Source organism: Nothobranchius furzeri, chromosome 3, assembly GCF_043380555.1.
Source record: "Nothobranchius furzeri strain GRZ-AD chromosome 3, NfurGRZ-RIMD1, whole genome shotgun sequence".
Classification (NCBI taxonomy): Eukaryota; Metazoa; Chordata; class Actinopteri; order Cyprinodontiformes; family Nothobranchiidae; genus Nothobranchius; species Nothobranchius furzeri.
In genome coordinates, this window is record NC_091743.1 from 62,035,147 (window position 1) to 62,051,013 (window position 15,867).

Consider the following 15,867-nt stretch of genomic DNA (forward strand, 5'->3'; position numbering starts at 1 on the left):
CGCGGGCCGGATTTAACCCGCTTGCGGGCCGGATCCGGCCCGCGGGCCGCATATTTGACATCCCTGCTCTAGAGTCTAGACTATCATAAGGAGGGTCCAGGCTGTGGCCAGCTGCTGCTACAGAGGCACTGTTGTAAGAAAACACTCCAAACATTGTCTTTCAGTTTTTCAGCGTTTATTATCTACAATGGCAATCACTTTGTATACACCTTTCCAATATGTCTCAGAGTATGACTTTTTTGCACAAAATGTGTTATCTGGGTTATTATTTTGGTATAACAACAAGAAAATATTTGTATAAGCATCTACTATACCAGATAAATGCTTTGACATGCTTTTGTTCAAATAAGCAGAACTTAATGTTAAGGCTCTGCGGCACGAGGTCCATGATTGCTGTCAGGGTGGCACTGGCACACCTTGGACACCTTCCACTAGCACTGCCCCGGTTATATCCTGTTTATTTGATATTTCCTGATTTTAGCACATTTTTTGTGCTAACTTTTTACCCAACAGCATTTCTTTAGAGTACTTGTGAAGTGATAACATAGATAAATCCTGTGATAAGCATAGAAACCAGAAGGCACTTAATTGTTCTACATAACAGGATTAAACATAGCAATTTGAACACAATATTGAACCTGACTAAATCAATCAAATTCAATTGTGTGTGTGTGTGTGTGTGTGTGTGTGTGTGTGTGTAAACAGACAGGCCAGGGTGGTATGGATGTATGGACTCCACCCTCTGACATGTTTATACATGGACACATGTGCTATTTCAATGACAGCCCCTAGCAGAGATAAAAGCCCTCCCAGTCCAACCATCTTCCACTCCCAGCCCAGCATAGTAGCCAGTGTGGTGAGTGTTATGAGGGTTCTTCTCCACCCTTTCTGACTCCTCCCGCCACATTACTGTTTACCGACTCACAAAGCCACAAGGGAGTGGCCAACGGCCACGGAGGCAAGACTCAAGCACTCGTTCAGCCCTCCTTACTTCCCACCTCTGTGGCCAGAGACATTAACAACGTTTGGCGTTGTTTCACTGTTGAAATTTGACTCCACTTCAAGACGGGGCTAAGCGAATTATCAGTATTTACGTGGACTAAACTATAGTGACGTCGTTTTAGCGGAAAACAAATAACCCGACGTCAATCATGCTCAAGAGCACAACCTACCGTGCTTAATCCCGCCCACCCCTCCAACTATGGTGAAATTAGATTAGTCAACTGGTGCTCTTTAGGCGAGACAAACAATTCTATTGGACAATGGATTATTCCATCACCCGTATTGCTGATTGAGGAGCGCTTGTTTTTTTTTCGGCACAGTACGGTACGCGTACTACCAAACGAAAAAGAAAAAAAAAATCTTAAATATTCCGAGTTTAAATCGGTTTGAATTGAATTATTTACAGCATGTGTGGCGGTACTCACTCTACCGTTTCATTTCTGCCTTGTAACTTGTACATGTCTATGATAAGTTCAGGAGTCGGTTTTACTTTGATTTAAGCGCCAAGAAAACCCAGCATTCTTTCAAAATGTCATCTACTGGCTCACTTAAGTTTCACAAATTATATTTTTATAATCTCTAGTTAAAAAGTAGTCTAACTTGAAATAGGTTTGAGAAGTTCATTGCACCATCTCGAATCTAGTTTACATAAATCGAACGCACTCATACGCCTACTTCAAAGGGAGGGGGAACTTAAGTTTGTGTGAAGTTGTGAAAAGTTGTCAAGCTGAAAAAAGAGCAGAAACTCCTCCCGTCTTCTAATTATGAGCAGTAAGTGGACTTTTAAAACTTGGAGGCATACTACGTGCGTACTTATAACTCAAGGGTATGACGTAGCAACATCGTGTTATTTGTATTAAGTGGTGGATTTTGCGCTGCATTGTTGTCTAGTCTGAAGCAGTTTTAAAGTGACGTTAGTTTATTGTTACTTAACGCTACTTGTTAGTGGTTCTTTAGAAAACGACGCTGTCCCCTCTTTAGAATTGTAGGTTATGGTATTCCTCAAACAAAAAATAGCGGTAATGTTTTATCAGAACGGTGGAAACTGCGTTGGTGCACTTAATTAATGCTTAACTAGTTTATTGTTTATTACTTGTGCTGAGTTCACGTTAGCTCACAAGCTAACTGGCCTTGTGAGGGCTTGAAATGTTTTCCAACCCGAATCTTCCACAAAGCATTCTTAAGTTGACTTGTTGTGAAACATGTAGTCGTTTTTCTTTGTTTGATTTTTGTTTTCGTGTATAACTGATCTATTATGTTCCAAGAAGTCTTACAAGTGTTCTTCCGCAGATCAGCAGCAGCAGGGTGAAATGGCCGCTGTGGAGAGCGGCGGAGGATTCAGCCAGAAGCGAAACACAAACTCACAAGTAAGTTAACCACTTAGCGACATTTCGTTCTCATCGTGTGTGCCACTTGTTGAATTTGTTGTGTTCGTCTGTGCGTGTGTGTCTGGACCTGAGCGGGTTGTTGATTTTCTCACCAGAGCACATGTCATCGGGGTGGGAACTGGGCAGGTAAATTTCGCCCACACGGGGTGTTCCCATCTAACCCGGGCACTTCTTGTATGTTTCGCTCGGCCCATTTGGCTCTCCTTGGAGGGGGTGGCTAGTGAAGTGTGCTAGTTTATAGGGCGAAAATCAAGTGTGGGAGGGAGATGGGTGGGCTTGGGGGGAGGGGAAGCCGAGCCCGCCGCTGCTCCGGAAAATGTGGTCCCTCCCTCCCATGTCCCCTCACCCAATGCGTTTTCTCTGTGAAGCCCACTCCCCTACAAGCGCTTCAATGAAACTCGCTAGACTTAAACGCAGTGATATTATGGTTTTCACTAAACAAGCTAGATTTCTTTTAGAATAAGGAACCTAATTTGTTTTAACTTGAAACATCATGCCTTTCTTCCTATTTTTTAACAGGTCCAATATACAATATGCTAGAACATGTGATCCCCTTGCACGGTTTAAGATATAATTTATGTTCCACTTTATTTGTGTTGCTGTAAACATCTTGTTTATAATAATTAGGGTTGCTTTTATTGTTCTCCAGTTTGAATATGCGTGGACAAAAGAGTTCATGGGGCTTTGGGGGATGTGATTTTACATGAGTAGTTTTATTCATTCATTTATAAAGCACCTTCATGCTGCCAATCAAGGCAAAACACAAAATTGCATGACGCACATAAAAAGGTAAAAGTAGAGAATGGAAAAGTAAGTAAATCAAATACAAACATAAAACCAGTACAAAGGAAACCTAAAATTTAAAGCACACTAAACGGTAATAATATACAGTTACAAAAATAAGCCACTAACAGACGGAAAATGAAAAGTGATACAAAAACCATCCAGCTTTGAAGCATTACAAGGAGGGAACATGTTTAATCTCCAGAGTTCAAAAGTCTATAGAAAAAAAAACAAGAGAAGGCATGGTCACCCCCCAGTCTAAATCCTCGAGACTACTAAGAGACTGGGATCGGCTGAGCGACGAGATCTTGGCAGAACATGTTTAGAAAGCAAGGCTGATGTGTATGCTGGAGCCATCCCAGCAAAGGCCAAACATTGTAGAAAAAGCTAAAGAGTATCACAGTAACTGTCAAAATTGGTTTGAAATATGAAATTCATCCATTTTGTTCAGGAAAGTCTGCTAAAAACTTGTGCAGCAACAAATGTTCACATCAGAATTTCTGGCACTCAATTGTCTCTATAGATGTAAGATAGCATGCTCTGTTATTATTGTCTGTTTACATTTTCCTGTTTGATCTTCATTTATACTGATTATAGGACTCACAGCAGCCGTCTCCTTTGGCCTTGCTGGCAGCCACGTGCAGTCGAATCGACACCCCCGGAGAAAACGATTCTACCGCAGACCAACAGCTGGAAATAAACCCGGGTGTCTTCACCTCCAGTGCCAACGGCTGGCAGGTCGTTCCTCTAAGCGTTCAGGCATCCTCCGGCTCTAACACAATCACCACTGATTCCTCAGGGGTGATGACAGGAGACAATGGCAAAAGCAGACAGGTGCTGTCACCATCAAGTACTCAGGGTCAGCAGCCACAGCAGTATGTAGTAGCTCAGGCCCCATCTGTGCCAGGTCAGCAGGTTCTAACCACCATATCAGGTGTGATGCCCAATATACAGTACCAAGTAATACCCCAATTTCAGACAGTAGATGGCCAACCGCTGCACTTTGCACATGCTCAACAGGAACCTGCTGCAGCAGGACAAGGACAACAGTTTCAGATAGTGTCCTCTCCAAATGGCCAGCAGATTATTGCTGCATCCAATAGAGCTGGTGCAGCTGGAAACATCATAACCATGCCCAGTGTCCTTCAGGGAGCCATCCCCATTCAGAACATCTTAGGCAATGGTGTTTTACAAAATCAGCCCCAGTTTCTGGCAAACATGCCAGTATCCTTGAATGGAAACATCACTTTGGTGCCTGTCAGTACAGGTTCTACTGGAGGGGATGCAAATGGTAGTGGAGAAACGGGTGGGAACCAGCACGTACAGCAATCTCCACAGCCAGCATCTTCTAATAGTGGGACCAGTTACATGACCAGCGAATCCACCATCACCACTCAAACCTCTTCTTATGGAATTGCCACACAGAAGAGTAACGGATCAGGGAGCAGAACGTTCCAGCAAAACCCAGCCTCCTCTCTTGGTGTCCCAATTCAGCCAGACAACAGAGCAGAGCAGCAGCCTCAACAAATCCTCATTCAGTCTCCTCAGGTTATTCAAAGTGGAGCACCTCTTCAGACCATACAAGCCAGTACCGTTGCAAGTGCAGGTGGTCAGGTGTTTGCAGCTCCAACACTCAGCCAAGAGGGGCTTCAAAATCTTCAGATTATGCCAAACACAGGGCCTATCCTCCTGCGCACTGTAGGCCCTAATGGCCAGGTTAGCTGGCAGACCCTTCACATCCAGAGTCCAGCAGGTGCACAGATAACACTAGCCCCAGTGCAGTCTCTGCCCCAGCTCGGGCAGACTCAAGGAGCTACCGGAGCTGGAACGGTACCGGTGCAGATCCCAAATCTTCAGACCATAAATCTCAACTCACTTGGAAGCACAGGGCTGCAGATGCATCCTCTGCAGGGAATCCCCATCAACATCACAGGTGCATCAGGTTAGACCAGCTTGTTTATAAGTTTCTCATTATGTGTCTCAATATGCTTTATAATAACCTCCAGTCAACAGTAGGACCATGCTTTCTATAACTCCTGAGTTATGGAAAACAAATTTGTGTCATTTCTATTTAATTAGCCCACATTTTATCATGACTGTTTACGAACCATTTATTTCCTAAATATGATAAAATTTAGATGCAAAAAGAGAAAAAGTACATGCAAACAACAACAATGTCTCAGGATTAGTATCTTTAAAATGAGGTTTCGATGTTTGGTATCGCTTCACTTTGCATGCAAGTTAAATTCTGGTTAAACCAGTTCTACTATCTGAGTTTTCCCTGAGCCTTAAACTGTAAACAAGCTGTTTGTGTTCGATTTCTTCATCTGATAGTTAAATTACACTGAAGGCAGTTTGGCATAGTTACTGTATTACACAGGGTATCCGCGGGTCCTTAAAAAGTCTTAAATTGACTTTTCCAAATTTAAGGCTTTGAAAATCCTTAAAAATGACAAATAATCCTTAAATACAGTTTCCAAAGGTCTTAAATTACCAAAGACCCAATAAACTAGACTGTTTTATTTCTATGACATTTTTGTGAATTTCTAGTTAGTGTTCAGCATTTTTTGTGTACGATGTTGGTGTAAGCGGAACCGCACATATTCAGTTGGTTGTGAAAGGGAGCTATTTTTAGATGAGCACATTCGCTGGTTAAGCTAGTGGGAGCTTACGCCATGGAGAAGTGCAAGTTTAATGGTAACTGGATGGCTAATCCCACGTTCGTGGCGTGGTTAGGAAATTATAGCAGAAATTACATTTTAAAAAATAGCTTAAATTTGGTCAAAGTGGCCTTAAAAAAGGTCTTAAAAAGTCTTAAATTTGACTCACTTCAACCTGCAGTTACCCTGATTACAGCACAGGACCATTCCCCTCTTCTCTCAACCCTGTTTGTGTTTGTTGCTCCTAAATTGAGCAAATTCCAACAATTGTGAGAAATCAATTATGGAATATCTGATTCACCTTTCAGTGTCAGAGCTGACTTTACACTAGCATTTACACAAGTGTGGAGGGTAAAAAAAAGCGTAAACATTCGTATCATTCAAATTGGTTGAATGGTTTTGTTTACAATGGTACAACAAAACACTATAATCCTCTCCAGTTAGCCAGCTATGTGGAGATGAAGCTGAGTTTTTGGTGTTCAGTCTAAGCATGCACTTCTCTTCCCATGGATGCAAAATGCATTGACCAGTTGTTCAGCCATTCTGGCTAAGCTGCAGACAATTAACGGCAACTTGTTATTGTCATAAAAAATTAAGTAGAAACCTTGCTGAAAAGTGTGGTTGTTTTCTATACCGAGTTTGATAAATAAAATTTCTTCAGACAAAGAAAATCCTCAACACTTTTTCCCACGCTCTTCCTTCATGGGTGTAGGTGAGCAGCCGTTGCTGACTGCTGGAGAAAGTTTGGACAGTAGTGCAGTTATGGAAGATGCAAGCATGAGCCCACCCTCTCAGGGGCGCCGGAACCGCAGAGAAGCCTGCACTTGTCCTTTCTGCAAAGATGGAGAAGCCCGGTGAGTGACTGAAGGTTATGTTATAATGTCATCCTGGTCAGATTTTAATGTAACTCTGAGTTTTTATGTTCTTATGATGAAATGTTATTTGTAATTAGTTTTTCACAAAAACAAAACATGCTTTTATCTTAAAAAAAAACATTTCGTAAGTACATTTGTCAATGCTGGTCAAAAATGTCTATTTTTCTTTCATTACATGAGATTTAGTGACATCTAGTGGTGAGGTAATTCAGGTTTGCTGTTTGAAACCATTTAATTGCTCATGTGTTTTTTTTTTAACCCTCTCAGGCTCAAAATAAGTTTGGATAAAAGGAAGTGTTGTCCAAGTGTTTTGACTGTTATACGTTGTTTATTCATTTTCCACTATGGAAATCACCAAGAGACGAGTGAGCATTGGTGATGATAGAATGAAGAACTAATGTTTTAAGTTCCTGCAATCTTCCATTACCCCAAAATTCCACTACCTCCGCTCCGCCCCCGCCTTCCGCAGCCGCTCCCTTCCGAACTCAATTTTTACTGGTACCCGCTCCGGTGCGGAGACCTGAGGTGCGCAAACGGGCATGCGCGGGATTTTCGAGATCTTGCAATACAGTCCGAGCAATAAACGTGGAACTTAGATCCAAACACCCGACCCGTTGTGTGGGAGCAGCATCGAAATGAACTGTTTAATCTGCCCATCATTTGTGTTGAGAGATCAGCAGTGCTTGGATCAACAAAGTGTGACTACTTTGATTGTAGAAACTGTATTTATGGCTTATTTTTGTGCATTTAAAGTTCAGCCGCCATTGATAGTTGTTAAAAGTTGTTAAACCTGTGCATATGAAACAAAAAACGCCTTTTTTTAATCAATTTATTGTGAAATAACGGAAGCTGTGTTTACTCCTTTTCCTGTTGGGCGGTTGTGGTTTCTGTCCATTGACTGCGGAGGTGCTCCGGCGTCCGGCAAAAATAGAATCGATCCTATTTTTGCCGGATGGCGGAACGGCGGGCGGCGCACTGCGCCGCACGGCCACAGTAGTGGAACAGCTCTGATTGATTACAACGGGATCGATTTTGCTGCGGAGTTCGTGCCGGAGCGCAGCGGAGCGGAGATAGTGGAATTTTGGGGTTAGTGTCCATTCTTACTTCGATACAGAGGGTAATTTGACCTAGAAATTTGGAAGCAAATAATTCTTTCAAACTCATGTTTTGGCAATTGTTTATTTTATTTGTCCAACAGAGACCCAAATAAAAAGAAGCAGCACATTTGTCACATTAGTGGCTGTGGGAAAATTTACGGCAAGACATCCCACCTCAGAGCACATCTCCGCTGGCACACTGGAGAACGTCCCTTTGTCTGCAGCTGGGCGTTCTGTGGCAAACGGTTCACTCGTTCAGATGAGCTTCAGCGCCATAAGAGAACACACACAGGTAAAATTCAGAGATACTTTATTAATCCCAGAGGGAAATTAGAGTTTCAGTACACACAATTCAGAGATCAGACATACATGGGCAAGACACATGACAAGAATTGGTGACTGTGGTCATTCGCAACACGAGTCGTGCTACCTTAATAGAGATCAGAGGGTTACATGAGGATTGGTTCAGGTGGAGGGAAAAAAGGCACTTCAGAGTTACCCTCCACAGGGAGGGCAGCTTTGCTCTGCAAAAAACACAGACAGAAATGCAACAGACTTTAGACATTATACAACTTGTGTCCACTAGGTGGGGTGGTGGGTTTGGGACTATCCACACTTCAGTTCCTGCAGCCCCGATAAGCAGCGATCGTCACTTCAGTCTGGGGGGGGGGGGGGGGGGGGGGGGGTCATTGAGGTTTGGAGTGTGCAGTGACTCCTGGAACAATTCTTCAGCCTTCACAGTCCGAAGTCCCGCCCAGGCTGGGATAGGAGACAGTTAGCGACAGCATTCCACATTTTTTCTGAGGGGGAGTATTCGTTGGAGCCTTACAGGCTCAAGGGCACCAGATTCAGATTAGAAATTGTTTTGGGGCCAGACAGAGATAATTTCCTCTCTGTATTAGAGTTCCTTGGTCCTCAACCTCTCAAAATCCCAATAATGGCATACATTAATCTATCCCAATCCGTGCTGATTCGTCCACTTTTTCCTTGATGGCATCCGTCTTTTGTGCCAAAGCATGAATCTCGGCCAAAGTTCCAAGCTTACTATTAATCTCGACAATTATGTCAGTCTGTGAATTCACAGCGCGGTGCAAACCATCTCTGAGCTCCGGGAGCAAGCCAATATTCCTCGACAGCTCGTTAATTTTCCGGTAAGCCAGGAAGCCTCCTAGGCTAGGAAACCTGACACCAACACCACGAATATCCACACGTCTTCAGAATCCTCCACAGACAGCTGAGATAAACAGATCAAGTTCCACTGTTTCCAGGAGTCCATGATGTGTCCAACTGGGTCTGTCCCAGAGGGGCATCCGGGAGCCCCTTCTCCCGTTTGCATCGTTGAAAAAATTTTATCAATCGCGTTGAGTGACCAACTGACCAGGTCCATTTTAGTCATTTCAGTTTCCAGAAAAAATGCAGGAGCAGCCGTGCACCCAGCACAGAGACAAAGAGCCTTGAGGATAAGTTAGGAGGAGAGGAGGAAAAAATGTGTCTGCACTCCCCATGAGCCAGAAAAACACAAAATTTAGTTTCTAGGGAGAGGTATGACTTCAGAACGTATACTTGTGTGATTTGATCTATATTTCTTGCACCAGAATGTGGTACAGATGTAATTTCCCCTCAACTACTACACAGTGTCACCAAATATTTGTAAATGTAGCCAACAGTATTATCGGCTTTCCCATCGGACGTGTAATGTCAGTGGAGCATAGTATGCGGCTATTACTTGCCGTTATAAAGGAAAGCGTCACGTTCTAGACCATTCCCAGAAGCGTAGTGATGTGTCTCTCTGCTAAATCTACGCTTCAAGTCTATTTTTTTAATCAAGCTTTCAGAGCGCATCAAGCTCAGCAGTTCAGATTGGGCCAGATGGGAAGTCAAACAAAAGCTATGTAATATATCCAGAAAATTTCAAAATAAAAGTCACATGCATATTTCCAGTTGCTTAATTAGTAAAATCTAGTATGTCATTCCCTTTGAAACCTCAGCCGAGGTAAACAGAACAGAAAATAAACCTCATTAGATACATGCTGCCATCTTTCTCCAAGCACTCGTGTGTGTGTGTGTGTGTGTGTGTGTGTGTGTGTGTGTGTGTGTGTGTGTGTGTGTGTTGTGGGTGTTTAAACTTAATTTTTTTTTCTTTAGGTGAGAAAAGGTTTGCTTGCACCGAGTGCCCAAAGCGCTTCATGCGCAGCGACCACCTGTCAAAGCATATCAAGACTCATATGAACAAGAAAATGGCCCCCGTTACCAGCACCAGCACAACTGTCTCAGCTGATGCTGCGTCCCCATCAGCAGCAACAGAAAATGGTATGGGATCGGCCAACGACCAGCACACAATCGTCACCATGGAAACCTTATCTGCAGAAAGCCTAGCTCGGTTAGCCAACAGCGGTATCAATATGATGCAAGTGGACCTTCACCAGATCAATGGCAACAGCTTCTAGAAACAGTGGAGAACAGTGCTGTTGGTGGATTGTTGTTCTAACTGGACTTTGTGGGGTTAAAAAAAAGGGCATCGTTCCAGAACTTTTTTTGTAGGCGAGTTTGTAAATCTGATGCAGAAAGTTGACTTTAATCTTATATTTTGGTACCTTTGGCATTTAGGGCTCAGAGGTGGGTGAGTGGGATTCAGATCTAGATAAATCACTGTGAAATCCCATTTCCCCTGTGTGGAAGTGGCATTACACTAACATCTGTTTCTCAAAAAGATCCAGCCTCCGTTTCCCATCTGCAATAACAGATCAGCACACTTCATGATGAATTTGTAGATTGTGAAATTCTTTGTACAAACTACTTCAGTGAAGAGATGACACTAAGTCAGACTCTACTTTTATTTTCCTGGGGCTGTGAGCTTTGCTATTTCTCGTCGTTCACCTCAGGAGTTTCCTGACCCGTCACAGCGAGCTGCCGTGTCAGGTCCCCTCAGGCTAGTTGGCCCAAATCATCTCAAAATGAAAGATCTCTTCATAAAAAGGAGAAGCTTCAGCAGCAAACATGTTTTTTTAACCGCTGTTGCGGAATACATTCATAACTTGTATTTTCATCATCCAATTAATGTCTGTGCACATTAAGTCATGGCTGGCTGAGGCCAGAAGCTCTAATCTGTGTAAGGGTGTTCATGTCAGGGCGCTGAAGTACTTAAATAACTCGTTAACTTCTTTTGTAAGTTCACACACATTCAAGCCATCATGCTTTAATATCTAAAAGCAACATTAATTTTTTTTGTATATATGTTTTTTTGGTAAATGCTACAGAGCGTCTTAGCACAGCTAAGATTATATTACATGATTGTCTTTCAGTTGTCTGTATGTTTCATGCACAATCAATCTTAAATCTTATTTTTACATATATCTACAAATGCAGATTAAATATGTAAACCTCAAGAGTCTGTCGTGTTCTAGTCCAGTTTCCTTTAAGTCCTGCGGTACACTTGTTTTCATGGACTTTGTTTTGCAGATGTTTTTTTGTTTGCCATTTACTTTTACACTGAATTATTTTGCAATGATTTCCATAAAATCATGACTAGAGATGCTCCAAACCAAAGTTTTATACTCAGAAGTAAAACATGGAAAAGTTTTTTTTTTTTTTTTACTTTTAATAATAAATGCCAAAATTATAACTGGAAAAGATCTGGCTTGAAGCGAACCTTGAATACATGTCCTGTTGCTCCAGATTGTACTCTCACAACAAATTTGAATATTTTTCCCATCATTGGATTTGTAATTGTTTTGTAAATAAATGTAATGTGTGCAATGTATGTATAAGTTCAATTCGATTCAAAAATACTTTATTAATCCCAGAGGGAAATTGCTGTAATAGCTCAGCATAATAATAATAATCAAGTCATCAAAGAGTTATTGTATATTACAATGGCTGTTGGCAGGAAGGATCTCCAGTAGCGGTCAGTGTTGCAGCAAAACTGAAGAAGCCTCTGACTGAAGACACTCTTCTGTTGTCGGACAGTCTTGTGAAAAGAATGCTCAGGGTTGTCCATCATTTTCTTGATTCTCTGGAGAATCCTTCTTTGCATTATCTCCTCCAGTGGTTCCACTGTCGTCCCCAGAACAGAACCAGCCTTTGTTATTAGGCTGTTGAGCCTTTTCAGGTCCCTGCTACCCCAACAGACGATGGCTGAAGAGATTACACTCTTAACAACAGACTTGTAGAAGATCTGCAGCATCTTGCTACAGACACTGAAGGACCTAAGCGTCCTCAAGAAGTGCAGTCTGCTGTGTCCCTTCTTGTAAACGGCTTCGCTGTTTTCTCCAGTCTGTTGTCCAGGTGAACTCCAAGGTATTTATATTCCTCAACCACCCCCACTTCTCCCATGATGGAAACAGTGTTTGACTCCACCCTGTTTCTTCTGAAGTCTAAAATCATCTCCTTTGTTCACGTTCAAGGTCAGATGATTGTTTCCACACCATGCCACAAAGCGCTCCACCAGCTCTCTGTACTCAGCTTCCTGTCCATCTAATACACCCAACAACTGCAGAGTCATCTGAGTATTTCTGTAGATGACAGGTCTCTGATTTGTACTGGAAGTCTGAGGTGTACAGGGTGAAAAGGAATGGTGAGAGTACAGTCCCCTGTGGTGCTCCAGTGTTACTGATTGCCTGGTTTGATGTGCAGTTCTTCAGCCTCACAAACTGTAGTCTGTTTGTCAGGTAGTCTTTAATCCAGGCAATAGTTGAGCCCCACCCCCCACCTGTGTCTTCTGGAGTTTCTGGCAAAGTACATCCGGCTGAATTGTGTTAAATGCACTGGAGAAATCAAAGAACATGACCCTCACAGTGCTGCCTGCTTGTCCAGATGACAGCGGGTTAGTTGAAGCAGCAAGCATAAAAAGTGAAACAGCTTATTTAGATAAATGCTCTTATTCTCATTTTAATGAGTAAGTTTATATTATGCTGGATTAAACAGCTGGATTAAATTGATCTCATTTCATTACTAACTTCTAACGTCTGCCTCTTTACCATCTTTTCTCCCTTCAAGTTAGTACAGGCTGTAAGGACAGAAACTTTAGGATTTTAAACATTAACATCAAATTATGAATAAAGTTTTCAGTTCCAGTTCAGATGGAAAAGTTCTAAAGACTTTTCCATGATACATACGTGATTTGAAACCTTTACTGCTAGGTCAGAGGACACCAAATCCAACACCCGATTCAAGTGAATGGGTCATAACCATGATGTCATGATGAGCTCATTTATTCTGTTGGAGCAGGAAAGCATCTAACTCCTGGAGGGCAGGACTGACGATGGTGGACAACACCCTAAGTTAAACTGTGACCTCACCCACACCTGGTTAGGTAGGAATAGACAGAGAAGCTGTGACAAGAGGAACAAAATGTCAGTCGAGCACTAACAATTCTAAGAAAACCAAATGGATAAAAAGGAACCTGCTTTAGGGGAATGCAAAAATTGGGTTTTAGAAAACAAAAAAACACCTGATAAAAAGATGAATGCAGTGAAAATGTTTTTTTTTTCTGGACAATAGCATAAAACATCTTATGAAACAAGAACTATAGCAACCAGATGTGTGTGAAGGTGTAAACACACCATATTCTGCACATCTTCCACAACTCTTTTGAACCTCGTGAGTAAAACTGGCCTGCCCTGCATCATGTTGCGTGGAACCAGTGGCACCCCCAAAGCCCCGATACCCTGCTTGTCCAGTGGTTGTTGGTGCATGTTTTTTTTTCTCCGTTAAGTTTCCCTACCCATTTCTGCTCAAGTACTAACTTGTTAACTTTAAAATAAATTCTTTTAAAACATCCATGGCTGCCTCCTGGAGAGTCGTCACTAATTTTTTCATATGACTTTGCAGTTTTTATTTTTTGTAAAGACTTAAATGTTTTTGTTATAATAAACTAAAGTTGGGCATAGTCAGCTCTGCCTTCAATACAATCCTCCCAGACCTGCTCCAAGACAAATTGACCCAGATGAATGTGGCTGACCCCACCTGAAGGTGGATCACTGATTTTCTGAATGACAGGAAGGAGCAAGTGAGGCTGGTGAAGAATATCTCGGACCGGCAGACCATCAGCACCGGTTCCCCTCAGGGTTGTGTTCTTGCTCAGCTCCCTGTACACCAACAGCTGCACCTCCAACTACAATTCTGTCAAGCTAGTCAAGTTTGCAGACCACACCACCATCAGATTAATCTCGGACAGGGATGAGTCTGCCTATAGAATGGAGGTCAAACGGCTGATGTCCTGGTGCAGCCACAACAACCTGGTGCTAAACACCCAGAAGACATCAGAGGTTGTTGTGGACTTTAGAATGTACACAGCCCCACTCCCTCCATAACCCTGTTGCTTCCTGGGCACCACCATTACGCAGAACCTCAAGTGGGAGCCCACCGTCACCACCATCATAAAAAAGGCCCAGCAGAGGATGTACTTCCTGAAGCAGCTGAAGAAATTCAACCAACCAGTACAGTTAATGAGGCAGTCCTACACAGCAATCATCGAGTCCTTACCTCTTCAATGGTGGTACGCTGGAGCCACCATCAGGAATAAGAAGAGGTTTTTATACATTGCACTGTAATGTGTTCTAATTAATTAGGCATGTTTGATAATTTGACAAAGTATAACAAGCCAGGATTTTAGTTAATTTGACCCCGTATTTGGGTTTTATATTGAGCGGTTGGGTTAAATGGACCAACCCATCTTGCTGGTTCAAAACAACTCCAGCTGGGCTGGTGCTATAATCATCCTGCAGGTGAGTTATAAAACAACCCAGATTGGATTATTTTTGACTCAACTGTTTGTGTGCACATTCCCTGATGGTGGTGGTTAGAGCGACGGTGAATGTGTGTGTGTGCGTTGAATTACTTATTGTTTTGTGAAGTGCCTTGGGGGGTTAGTTCTATACAACAGACCATTCACCAATACCATCTGATAATAATGCACAATAATAATGTATGCTAATAAACTTTTATTGAATTATCTTCATATGTTTTGGAATTTATTTAGTTTTGTAGTTTATTTTTTCATTTGTGTTCAGTACAAATTTAAAGAAAACATAGCAAACATGCTCTACCACATGGTTGACCACAGTTAAAGGGTTAAAAGAGATATAAAACACCTGAGAACACATTTATGATCTATTATGTCACAAACAGGGATTTTACATAAATACTTAACAAAATTACATCAGAAAGTTATGCAACATGATAAAAGTCGAGAATCTACAGTAAAAACTTTTTCTAGGATATTCAGTATAATGTGTATGTTTCACTGGAGATCTTGCCTCTGCTGTTGGGTCTGTAGGGAAGATGCATAAACCCATGCCCTCTCCTAAAGAACAGGTGACGTGTTTTACGTAATGGCAAAGGTGAAAAGTGACTCAACTGGCTCAGTTTTTCTTATGTTGAATTTCTCAACAATTGTAGGGAAAATGCATGAATCCACAGCCTCTGTTTAAGGACATGTGACATTTTGATCGCAGGCAAAGGTGACGGAATAAAACTTAGCTCAACTGGTTGACGGAATAAAACTTAGCTCAACTGGTTCAAAATTTTGTGACAAATCAGTCCTTGACTTCAGACATCCAAGCAAAATGATGTGGGGCAAGTAAACAGGATCGTGGAGAATGTGCAGAAGCTGATGCATGTGTGTGTGTATTTTTACATCTTCACACACATCTGGTTTCTTATGTGTTCATAATTGGTTTTGCTTAGAATAAACATTTGTTTTAATCTTTAAAAATATCCTTTCTGCATTCCCCTGGGGCCAGGTTTCTGTTAATCCATTTGTTTTCCAAGAATTGTTTGTGCTCAACTGTCTTTTTGTTCCCTGTGTCTCACAGCTTCTCCCGATTCCTACCTAACCAGGTGGGAACGGGGCCACAGTTTAACTGCCGAGTTGTCTATCATGGTGGTCACACTCTCCTGTTACTTGGTGTTCTATGATTGTAGGCTAGAAGTAACTATGTTCATGTATTTAGCAGACACGTTTGTCCAAAGTGACTTACAAGTGATAATGAAGCCAGCAAATTGCCCTTGAGGCTAACAACAAACACTAATCAGTCAATCCTAGGTGGCAGTGAGGCAGCAT

At 42.1% G+C, this 15,867-nt stretch overlaps 1 protein-coding gene across 2 annotated transcripts; it reads left to right on the forward strand.

Moving 5' to 3' along the window:
* Positions 1-1,683: 1,683 nt before the first annotated feature.
* Positions 1,684-10,767, forward strand: sp1 (sp1 transcription factor). Of its 2 annotated transcripts, none has more exons than XM_054736040.2 (6): positions 1,684-1,773; positions 2,293-2,369; positions 3,771-5,115; positions 6,546-6,687; positions 7,907-8,097; positions 9,951-10,767. In XM_054736040.2, exons 1-6 carry the CDS (start codon positions 1,767-1,769, stop codon positions 10,250-10,252), a joined length of 2,064 nt encoding a protein of 687 aa, XP_054592015.2. In that variant the 5' UTR covers positions 1,684-1,766; the 3' UTR covers positions 10,253-10,767. The 2 variants fall into 2 exon arrangements, with proteins under 2 accessions (XP_054592015.2, XP_054592017.1); XM_054736042.2 differs by having other exon boundaries at positions 1,764-1,828.
* Positions 10,768-15,867: the final 5,100 nt, after the last annotated feature.